Raw genomic sequence first — 13088 nt, forward strand, 5'->3', positions numbered from 1 at the left:
TGAATTGAACCAGGCCAAAAATAAGCAAATTAGAACCGGCATGCCTCTTTGTAAATTAGGGTAATGCATGTTGACACTCAAATACCTGAATTTTTCCAGATGCATGTATAAATATAAAAAAAATGAATTTACATAACGAAACAAAGTCGTTTTACTGATTTTATAATAAATCCATCGATTGAATACTTTATAAAATCCTTTCTTAAATTACTTACCAATTTGCACATTTAATACGTAAATCTATTTCTCTTTTGATATTAGATAAAAATAAATTATTTTGATTCTTTATATTTCGGTATTCACTATGATTATGCTAACCGGGCTACTGATGAGTGCACATATACTCTGTACGGCCTTTAATTAAGGAAGTTATGCTGGAGATGAAATTTGGGTAATGCTCGTTGACACTCAAATTGAGGGTTAACCGCAAAACTGCAGAAACTTATATGAAATAAAGAAGAACTTACAACAGTTTTGCAGTCAACGTTCAAATTATTTATCATTTATTTAATGGTAAAGAATGAGAATTTGCACATTGGTAACACAAAGTGTCTCAATTTAGTACCCCAGTGTTGTGTATTCTCCGAACTGTGTGTTCTTTTTACTATAGTATCTCATAGCTTCCAAGAAACATGTTTATTTTTACAAAACTGTCTCATAGGACCCCAAAATGTCATATATTTGTAAAATCTTGAAAGTACAGAATACTTTAAATAAAAGTTTTATGACAGATTTAAAGGTTAATCTGTCCATGCAGTAATGAGCAACGTTTTACAGCCTATTTTACTATAACCTACATTAACAACCCGAGATTTACTATTAAGACTTAAATGGCCTATATAATATATATTTACAGACTTATTCTCATACAGATATTTTTCACCTGTCATATTGATGCTATCTTATGTAATGTATTATAGGGGAAGATATGCAAATTGCAGGGGGCGGTCTTAAAGACACCTGTATATCATTAAAGAACTTTACATTCTGCATGTTGGGTAATTAAAATTGCACTTTTTGTACTATTTCTTGATGCACAGCGGAGTTCTAGTCATAATGTTTGTTTTTTAAAAAAAAGACAAGATAGAAGATTTGGGAATGGGAAATATCTAGATTCTGATGAACTGTTTCTTGAGCAGGTACTTGAGATTGACCAATGACAGAGGTTCAGTTTGGCACAGACTTCCCCTGCTGTTCTTAATTGTCATATTAATAAGTTATGTACAAATGCAAGAGATTTTATTATCATTGCCATGCTTGATACAATAAATTGACTTGCCCATCTTTCACTCTAGACAAAACCCTCAGTTTTTGGGAAAATTTCGAAGCAAGTACTGACTGAATAGCAAATAGTGTTGACCGCGACTGACCTTCAAAGGTCTGCACTGGTTGCAGGGGTAAATTTTAAGTTGTCACCAGCAGACAATTGTAAGGGATTTGCACATTCTACCATTCAATGGGCTGGGGTGGGGAATCATTGAATTTTTATTTTAAAGATTAAAAAGAACACTTTTTTGTATTATATTTCTTTTTATTCATAAGAGCTTTTAGTTTCTTACCATAGTAAAATAAATTGAAAATTTCTCATGGGTAAATTTCTATAAATGAAACAGTACAAATATTGTTATATAACATCTCTAGATATAGCTTTGAAATCTATTTTATACCTAAATCTATAATGCAATACAAATTTGTTTGACCGAGCTATGTTCAAAGGAAGTTAGAAAGGTAAATTAGTAATATTTGTTTGCTTGGAGTGGATTTGAATTAGAGGCAATATAAGGATTTCTCCTAATCCGTATTATCCTTTTAAACTGAAAGTAAATAATATACACGGCAATATTAAAGGTCAACTGCTTGGTCATTAGTTTGGAAAATATGTAGTGTACGTGCTGACCATTTCACATCTTAAGTTGCTGTCCATTTTTTTTTTCAATTTTCTGTCTGCTGGTAAAATATGTGTCTGCTAATATTTTCTCATGGTATTAAAATTTGACGTCTGCAATCGTTCAATTTTTACGTCTGCCAATAATTCTTCTTATTGTCTGTTTATTGTATTTCATTGCGTAACTATTTACCATCTGCTGAACACATAATTCGTTACCTTAGTGCAGTAACGGGTTAACTCCTTAAATAATTAAATAGGACTTAACCCATTACCCAGCACTATGGTGATGTAATATATGCTAAGTATTATTTAAAATTTCAATTCTGATAATCTCATCAACTTTTAATCTACAATTTTTCACGACAGACAGACAAAATTAATAATTTTAACGTCTCTTCAACTTTAAATCGTCAATTTTTCACGACAGACAAAATTAACAGTTTTAACGTCTGTTGACCATTTTTACTACATTACAGTTTTACTACTGCCAGTTTCAACTTGATGGACGGGTTATTTCTTAATTACTTTTTAATTCTCATTATCTTGAAACATGAGAGCAAACTAGTATTAAGTTCATATTAAAATAAACGTGTTTGAATTTGAAACTTTGCATGATGGTACAGTATAAAGTGTGGACCTTTCCCATGGCATCCTTTACAACAGAAATCCAACTGCCATCCCAACTGCCATCACGTTATTAATTACAGATATAACTAATTTTTGTAAAACTTTTAATCGTAAAAGTCAACGAATGATGAATGAGTTAGCATGTTTGAAAATGATCAGACATTCTTATAACATATTGAGGGATGTTCATAAATCCAAGTAACACTTAAAAATTCCGGTTAAGAAAAATTTAAAGGGGTGTACAAAATTTTTATCAGTCAGGAAACAATAAAGGGCCCGGACAGACTGTATTGATGTATAGGTTAACCTAGCTAGCTCTGGACTGTAGCTAAGACTTAAATCAACTTTGGTTATATGGAAATTTATAAAAAAACAATTGTTAATTACAGATTTATTGCCTAATTAATTTTGACAACTCTGCTCTTTTTCTTTCAATACGAGGAACAATCGTAATGAAATTTCTTGTATGGTCATTATGTAAGATAATAATAAGCATTCATTTGTGCATAGCAAAGTACGAGAATTGAGCCGTCAACAATTTAAAGACCATTAAAGGTGCCTGAATGTGCACTGCTGCTTTCTTCCTCGTCCACTTAAACCTGGCATTACTGCATTTGGCATTGACAGTATAATAATTGCACTTTAATATTCACCCTTGGTGGGATTATCATCACACAAGTATTAATTTAACGGACATCTTATTCGCAAACATTTATGGTTTTCAAGTTTAAGCCATATTAAGGGTACATCATTTATGATGCAATTTTATGATTTATTTTCATCCGGATAGTATTTCATTTTGTTATTACTGATGTTGTCATAGTGTCTCTCGGTAAATGAATAGGCTGATAAAGCTCCGGTTTCGTCTACATCTTTTGCATATAAAAACGTCTGACGTTCTCCGTTGAACACAAGCGGGATGTGTTCTTGGTTGACACCGTTACGACTTTAGTCAATGTCATCCTGTGACGGAGCAAATTTTATGAAGTATCGAAACGTACGTCCCTGGTCACCCAGAAACGATACTTTGTTCCCGGTGCAGCTGTCATACTGTATGCTGTGAAACATTATTTATATCATCGTTTCAAATTTGTTGTTGTGTTGTGTTGTCATTTTTTTTTCTTCTCTAAAATCTATTCTGTGTCTATTTGAAACTATATTGAAATTTGAAGACCTTGAACTGTTAGAGTTTGTTGTGTCATTTCTCAGCACATGATTTATAGGTATGACAGTTAGTTTTCAATTTTGACAGACATTAAATGGATGTTTTAAAACCTAAAAATTGTATTGTGATTGAAATGTATTGTTTACTTTTAAACTTTTAACTGCTTTGTCAGTGATTAAACCGTGACAAGCAAATTGATTGATCGCGGTAACAGTGCAGAAATCATCGGAAACATATATTGAAATGATTTAAGGTGATAGAAAGTAGAGCTTACCAACTGAAACAAATTTTTATAGACAATATAATTGCTGCAATTCATTAAGTACGAAAGTGCATACGAAGGGAGATAATTCAGTTGTTAGCTTCACATATTGATTTGAAAAATCTTAAAATGTAAGAGTTTTACGATGATATATTTTATGACCTGATTTTCATGAAAAATAATTATTCTATAAAGGAAAAAAATATTCAACACAAATATTATAGTTTTACAGACCATGATCAAATGGCATGGAAGTGCAGGCTGATCTGTGGTCTGCACTGGTCACATAGGTTGATCTGCCCTGGTCACATAGGTTGGTCTGCACTCATCACATGAGTTGGTCTGCCCTGGCCACATGGGTTGCCTGCCCTGGTCACATGGGTTTGTCTGCACTGGTCACATGGGTTGGTCACATTGTTTGATCTGCACTGGTCACATAGGTTGATCTGCCCTGGTCACATGGGTTGGTATGCACTGGTCACATGGGTTGGTATGCCCTGGTCACATGGGTTGGTATGCACTGGTCACATAGGTTGATCTGCCCTGGTCACATGGGTTGATCTGCACTGGTCACATAGGTTGATCTGCCCTGGCCACGTGGGTTGGTATGCGCTGGTCACATAGGTTGATCTGCCCTGGTCACATGGGTTGATCTGCACTGGTCACATAGGTTGATCTGCCCTGGTCATGTGGGTTGGTATGCACTGGTCACATAGGTTGATCTGCCCTGGTCACATGGGTTGGTATGCACTGGTCACATAGGTTGATCTGCCCTGGTCACATGGGTTGGTCTGACACTGGTCACATGGGTTGTGCTGCCCTGGTCACATAGGTTGGTCTGCACTGGTCACATGGGTTGATCTGACCTGGTCACATGGGTTGTGCTGCCCTGGTCACATAGGTTGGTCTGCACTGGTCACATGGTCTGCCCTGGTCACATGGGTAAATTCAGTTGCCATCAACAGTCTATGAGTTAAAAAGTTTGAATTTCTGACAAAGATTTCAATCAGCGTTAACATTTCTTACATCAAATATATATAGTTATGGCATTGTTTTTCCTCCGTCTTATATTTTTATGGTGATACTTTATCTTTAACACAATCCCAGGAGATTTAGATAAAAGAATGAAATACACCAATATTTCAACTATGTTCAGGAAATCATATATAAATAAATGCTAATCAAAAACAATATGGCTTCCCTCAGAATATTTTTGTTGGGTTATAAATTAGTTGTAAGAGTATACAGACTGATATTACCTGAAGTGGCACCATTTGATATTTATATCAGTGTGTTACAGGGGTGTTTCAATGATTTAACAAGTGTTCTAGTATTCTAAATAGATTTACATCATTTTTCTCCTGGATATTGCCTGCACTGGCATATATTGTTTAAAACAGTGGAGAAATTTGTTTATGTCATCAATCTGGTGAATTTGGCTTGTCCTGCTTTGAGGTCAGAAGAGTAAATTGTTATTTTGTTAGTTTAATCCTTAGTGGCAACAAGTTCTCTACCCAAACCAGCACAACTACAGCAAGATCGGCCGCACATCCATGCTCAGTTTGCTATTTATCCTTTAAAATATTCCCTAAAATTTTAAATGGTTTTGCATATGGATAAGTCCATTTTGGATATTTAGTGTGGTAAAGATTGTAAAAATATCAAAATTAATAAAATTTATCAGTATGCAGTATAGTTAAACTGCTAGCCTTATTCATGTGATTGTCATTATTTGTATCAGGGTTATACTTTTTTTGTAAAAACTTTATACTTTTTACTAATGATTATGTTCTATTACAGTTTTTTAATAGGTTAAATTTTCCAAAATGTAGAAGAAAAGAAAACTGGCGATGCTCATCTGTTGTCAAGGTTATGATAAGAAAAGATGTGATTATTACATTTTGTTAAATTTTTTTTTATTGATCTTTCTTTGCAGGTTTTCACTCTCACTAGTGCTTCTGGTCAAAATCACCACCACAGCAACCAGGGTCATCACCATAGCAACCAAGGACATCATCATAACAACCATAGTCATAGCAACCACAAAAATAATGATGAAAACCATGAAAAATCTTCAGATTCTGCTGGTATTTCAGAAGGTATGTCATTTTTTGTTTATCACAATTTCATTGTAGGATGGTAGTAAACAAACTTTATCATGATACCAAAAGGGTGTGCTATTAATGGAAAAAAATGCTATTGAAACTGACAGATTTTCAATGCAATACATGTAACTGGTTTAGAGATAAGTTGCACACGCTAGGATTATCGGTTTGATCCATGTTTTCTCATTTAATTATACAAAAAAAAGTGTTCCAAGAATACAGACATAAGTTAGAAAATTATGCTTCCCCTTTTTGTTACGCCCATTTTAACACATTTTTGGTTCAGCTGTCATTACAATTGAGTAAAAATAATAATTGTGTTCAACTCATTACAAATATTTAAGGTAAATGTTGAAGCAATATGAAATTGATTTCATCATTTTATAGCTGAAATAATACTGAAAATATCATCTTTTTATTGCCATAGTAATGGGTAAACTAAAGTAGTTTGATAAAACCATGTGAAATTAAAATTGAAAGAAATTTATCATTGAAGGTGTTCCAAATGAAAAAAAATTATTCAAAAGCAAACTTGTAAATTCTTTGAATGTTTCATGTCTTTCTTGCCAATGTCTTACACCAGTGTTGATTCATTAAATGAGCCGTGCCATGACAAAACCAACATAGTGCGTTTGCTACCAGCATGGATCCTGATCAGACTGCGCGGATGCGCAGGCTGGTCTGGATCCATGCTGTTCGCTTACAAACCCTATAACAAGTAGAGAAAGTGATAGCGAACAGCATGGATCCTGATCAGACTGTGCGGATGCGCAGGCTGGTCTGGATCCATGCTGGTCGCAAAACCCATTATTTTGGTTTTGTCATGGCGCAGCTCAAATGTCGTCTCTAAAGACTCTACAGTGTACTTCTCAATATTAGTATATTTTGATAATAAAATATCTTCAGTTCACCCTTTAGTTCCCATTTTTGAAACTGTCAATTATTATACCATTTAAGGGATGAAAATAGGGGATCAAATCGAAAAATTTGAAGGTCTAGAACCTAGTTAGACTGCATGAATGTGACTGGTTCTTACTGGTGGCAAAGGCTAAAATCACTTTAGATTCTAGCAGGGTAAGGGTGAAGAATGAAGAGTTTCAATTTTTAAAGCAGCGGATAAGTCTATAACCCAGGGTCCGCTTATATATAAATTTTAATAATTCCGAACTGAAATAGATTTAGCACAGTCAGTATAAGGAAGGTATTTATTAAAGAAAAAAAAAACTTAAACTGTTTGATACTGTTACAAAAAACGTCATACCTATCTCATTAGTAACTTCAGGTTACTGCTATAACAATTTAATAATATATCCGTGTTTGTTCTTGCTTTTTTTAATTGCACACAAAAAAAATATTATTGGCTTTGGAATAAAATTTCAATGTACAAATAAGTAATTGTAATGTGGTTTTTTTTCTAATTCTATAAAGACCCAGGCAGCCCCGATTAAACTTTTCATTTATAAATTAAACTAAGTGGGGGACGTAACAATGCATTCCTTTATATTGTTATCCGACATGCCGAGGGTTTGTAATTACAGCATGAGTTTTGCACATTGAGATATGTTTTTAATACTACATTTCAATTATATTCAATGTTACAAAAATTACCAGCAGGTGGTACGAGATTGAATAAAAAAATGACGTAGTGGGTCTGTAATGAAATATACCCTATCCGATAGTAACAAATCAATATTGTAAAGATGCAGTTAATCTCGTTTTCAAATGTGAAAAGACGCATTAAATTAATTTATGAATTCTGTTAATATGTTTTATGAAGCCTATTACTAATGGCCATCTTCAGCGTGTTCAATTACAAACTTCAGTAATAAATACACCGTTCCCACCGTCCGCGACGGCCCGATGGCATTTTCATCTTTGTGTCAACTGAACGCATTTATATTTTTTTCGCACCTGTGGTCAATATAGTGAGAGAAAAAATTATGATTTCTTTTTTATGGAAATATATTTTGAAATGAAATATGTATTCGAGTTTACGTTGCAATAGTGTATTATGACTGGCAAAAAATAATTAATTTTTTGAAATTTACGACACAGTGGGAGTAAAGTAAGACAGACGCATTAACTGCTGTTTATTTCAACGTGATATCAGCCGAATCATGGTGTATACAGCATTTGAAGATAAAGCATGCATTTAAACAATAATGATGAATTCCGTGCAGATTTTCTTGATTTATGTTAAGCTAATTAGAGCCCATACTTAGCTTTTGTGAAAAGCCATATTTATATATAAAAATACATCTGTCAGCAAATTATAATACTATGCAATTTTTTTTAAATTTTTTTTTGCATGCGCAATGCAAGGCATGCGTTGAGAATGATTCTTAATACATGATACGGTGGTTTTGATATTGAGTGCAAGCTCAGTTATGGAATTCTTATTCAAACAATTTTTTTGCACGTTTTGTACGAAGCCTAAAATGTAAGGGTGTCACAAATAAACCCATAACTTCTATGACATGTGACAAACATTTCAAACTGTATTTTTACAGTTTTTATATCTTGTTAATCACCTTAATTACACTCTACATTACCATTTTAAAAGTAAGTTTGAAAATTTCTGACTTCTGTTTCATTGAAAATATGAATTGGAAAAATTACTTGCAGACATTTTTCTTTTCAATATGGAATAATAATTTCTTTTCACAGTTTAATAATAATTTTTTTTAAACATATAATTATGTTTGATATAAAAAAAGATTTGTTTAATGTTTAGATAAACAATTCCTTATTGTGTTTGTATAATTATGTATACCACATTCGTACATCAATTTTTATGTTAAACCACTATTATACAACTGCTGATAAATTTACTTTAAAATTGATATACAGTACTATTTGAAATATATTCAACAAAAATTATTCATCCCTGATACAAAACAAAAAAAAAGATTTTATTGTTAATTAAGTTTAAAGACAACGTTTCACTGCCTCTTTTCACAAATTATGAAAAATGAGTCACACATGTTCATGATTGCATTTATGCACTTTAAATTGTTGAAAAGTTTATAAAAAAGTGAAATTTACATATTGTTTATTTTCACTTAAATTTATTTGTTCATGCATTAAATCATCAATGACACATGGAAAGTGAAGAAAGTTTGCAATTTTCTAATTACATTTAAAGTTTTTTGTTTGATTTAGACTTCAATCAATGAGTCACTTAAGTGAAAAAGTTCCAAGGGGTTGAAATCAAAGTGCTGAAAGCACTGATTGAGGGCGATCTTGTGTTTAGTGTATTAACACAGATTTATACTGTTATAATCTCTTTAAAAGCAGGACCATAACAGAAAATGGGTCCACTTGAAGCTATTTGAAGCTGTTCAATTTGACCCCTCCCTGTGACAATGTCACACTTTGATACTGTACAAATCAGTGAAATGGATAGTTTATGTTTTGGGTGGCAAAGAATTTGTCCCCATTTGAAACAAATACATAGCAGTATTTTAATGAAACACCAAAAAATGATCTTGTGATATTTTTATGAAATGACAAAAGTGAAAATTGAATATGTACTAATAAGTTTTTCTTTTGAATGAAACTTTACATGCGCACATGGATTATGATTGTTGTTTTGGGGCCCACCCTTGCAAAAAGATGGCATAAGAAGGCAATTGATTGATTGGTTGGGGATCTGAGTGACCAATGGAAATGTTTCAATTTCAGACTGATCTACATTGTTTAAAAGAAGTACTGATCTATAGTGTGGACTGTGGATTATATAATAGAAGTTCAACAATTCTGCCTTTTTGTTTGTAATAATTTTTGTGCTTTTGTTGCTATTGTTGTGATGATGATGCTAAGACAGCAGATGTTTATCTAGAACATTCTTGGAGATCCTGGATTTAACCACAAAAGAGACTAAAAAACATGTTTTATGTCAGAATTGCCAAGAGTTCTATTACAGGGCTAGCCGGGTGTGTCAGTTCCCAGACAGATATGCCATTGTGGTTGACTACACTTTATTTTGTTTTTTGTATGCACATCTGGTCACTATCATTTCATTGTTGTGTTTTACTTAAGTTTTGAGTGACTTTGAAGCTGTTTTCTTACGGTGAAGGTCAATACCATTAATATTCAGCTCCTTTTTTTGTTTTGGTTTACGGAATATGTCAGTGGTTCTACTCAGGTGATCAGTCATGCCTGAAATAATGCCTAGAAGGGCACCTGAGGTCTTCTTCCTCCACCAGTAAAGCTGGAACGTCGCCATATGGCCTTTACTGTGTCGGTGCACTGTAAAACCCAATCAAACAAATAAACAAAACCCGAGGTCTTCCTGCATCAGTAAAGCTGGAATGTCGCCATATAACCCTCTTCTTGGTGAGTGTGACATGAAAACCATATTTCAATTTATGTCTATAGTATTTTCAGTAGTGAAGTTATATTATTTTCAATTTTAAAGTATCAGTAAACTTTTACTTTATAACTCTTTTTGAAATGATAAATTGTTTAAGAGCAATCTCCTAATGAAAAGGGCAATTGTGGATGTCACAAATGGTGTTTTACAGTTTTGTCTTAAAGAAACCAAAAAACTTTTTAACAGAAAAATACATTGATAATACCTAACGATTTTGTATTTGTAAACACAAAGTCTATTGACCAAACACACCTTAATTGGTAAGGGAAAAAAGAAAAAAAAAATTAAAATAAAAAAAAAACACACACAAACTATTTTATTTTCCTATTTGCCCATATGGCAATATGGCAGTGATGGGTAGATAGTCTGATAGTACCAGTGTTTACATTGTATTCTAAATCAGTGTTGAATTGAAGGGCATCCTAATTTAAATTATAATAATTGATAGATATGTCGATTCATACTGATAATCATATAGTCGTTTTCGCAGATTGATAGACCAGCCTGATGGATGAATAGATTCATGCTGTTCGCTGATTAGATCTCTATGATGAATAAGAGAACTGATAAGAACAGCATGGTCCTGATAGAGTGCGCGGATATTGCAGTTCTGGATCAATTGGGGTCACGATATGTTTGGGCTTTATAAAAGGTCACTGTGTCTGGGTCTATTGATAACTTTAGCTAAATTTTATTGCAAATTTTAAAAAATCAACTTATGAAAAAAGATTTATTTGGTTTAAATATTGAATAAGCAACTGTTGTAACATTAGAAAAATGTAAATGGTATGGTCGTTCTTAAAAATGAGTGGTTGCGGGTGGGCCTTTAAAAATAATGTCAATTTGGTATGGGGTTTATGGTTTGGTTAAGTCAGCTGCGTTAAGTAATATGAGAAATGAAATCAGGTGGTATAGTCTGGGTCTTTAAAAATTAAGTTACCTTACCCATAAATAAGATTGTAATGGGCCTTTAACTTCAGGCAACTGGTAGTGAAAGTAAGAGATAATGGTGGTCTTAAATGTTTGAAAATAAGGTCATCTAGTATAAGCTATGGACCTTTAGAAATAATGTCAACTGGTATGGTATGGGCCTTTAAAAATAAAGTCAGCCGAATGGTTAAGGCCTTTAAAAGTTAAATCAAAAGGTATGGTATGGTCATTTGAAAAATAAAGTCAACTAATATTGCAAAAGTTAATTTATATGGTATGTGCCTTTAAACAAATAAAGTCAACTTAACTGTGGTTCTGCATGATTTGAATATATTTTGATTAACTTAATTTTTTACATTTTGATAGATTTATTGTCACAATGCATAATGTCACTGGAATGGTAAATAAATTACTGATTTTTTTTACCTTCAAATTAAGTTAATTGTACTTGTAAATAGAAGGTTAATTAGCAATTTGACGAATCAATTAATGTCAATGTCATATCTAACATTTTCATTTGGTTTATTATACAGAAATTATAATCAAAATTTTTTACATTACCTTTTTCTTTCTTCTATAACAAAAAAACTACATGTATTAAAGGTTTGGGTTTTTTTGCAAGTCAAAAAATTAAGAAATTGCAGTCAGGTAATGCGTTTAACAAATGTTTTAGTTGGTATGGAAAAGGGTTTAAATGTTCAAGAAAAATAAATTTTTGAGAAATTTATTGTCAGAAAAAAGACTTGGAAGGGTAATAGTTCACTGTTTTTTTCTTAAGTAATTACTTGTAAGTTAGGCGTTTGCAATTAACGAATCATGTCTGCCACACACACTTTCATTTTAATACCGCAGTTTATTCATTCACCTACTTAAACAATAAATCTATTAAATTGTTTATAATCCAAACAATTACAGAAAACCAGAATTATTATCAGATGTGTTGATGGTTTGACTGTTCTAAATAGGGGAATATATAGAGAATAATGATTATAATTTCTGGGGTCAGCTGAATATCATTCTAAGCCGTGTTGACTGTAGATGCTCGATGGCTTAATTAAAATGATGATCTATTTTAAATGACAGTTAAGTTTCTTATACCTTTGTATTATAAAGTGCACAAAAGTCCTTTTTGTCAATGTAAACTTTGTAATAAATGGTAGATACGTAGCATGTTCTACATACGTCATGCAATGCTTTTTTATAAAAATTGGATTTATATAGATTTAGGGTAAACGTCCATTCATCTGTATACACCATTACTTATAGCCGCTCTGATGTAGGATATTGTAAACAAATAGATTTACTTAGTGAAAAATACGAGTGAAACTAAGTCTTTTAAATCTAGTAAAAACCCTTGATGTCAGGTTAAATTCCCAAAATGGCTATTGATAAATCGCGGTATAAATACCTTAATCCAATTCATTCAATACACTTACTATGTTTAAAAAATTAAAATGCCTGTTTACTTTCTTGCGTATTTTTTTAAGGAAATTTTATGCAAAAAATTGCATTATTTGATAACAAGTAGTATTAAGTATATGGGATTTTTTTTTCAAGGACAGTGACGAACAAATCTCCTTTTAATAACCACTCCTACTACAGGAAAATTAGCCGAACTGTTTTCCCAAATAATGAATGAATAAGTTCTCGTCCTTATCAATATCTTTAAAAAAAATTAGGGCGGCTATTATAATATAGCTGTAAAAGTTAAGGAGAAAAATGAATATTTGTTCAGG

The 13088-nt window shown here is 32.4% G+C and overlaps 1 protein-coding gene across 2 annotated transcripts in view; it reads left to right on the plus strand.

The window, feature by feature from the left end:
- The window catches only part of LOC132757059 (A disintegrin and metalloproteinase with thrombospondin motifs 16-like), a 134415-nt gene that overhangs the window by 49671 nt on the left and 71656 nt on the right, over positions 1-13088 (plus strand). For both annotated transcript variants that reach the window (XM_060748245.1, XM_060748246.1), the window contains exon 2: positions 5879-6041. In XM_060748245.1, coding sequence (XP_060604228.1) covers positions 5879-6041 — 163 coding nt within the window. The remainder of the gene's footprint in view (positions 1-5878; positions 6042-13088) is intronic.

Source organism: Ruditapes philippinarum, unplaced genomic scaffold, assembly GCF_026571515.1.
Source record: "Ruditapes philippinarum isolate M1 unplaced genomic scaffold, ASM2657151v2 ctg109_1_1_1_1, whole genome shotgun sequence".
NCBI classification, from domain to species: domain Eukaryota; kingdom Metazoa; phylum Mollusca; class Bivalvia; order Venerida; family Veneridae; genus Ruditapes; species Ruditapes philippinarum.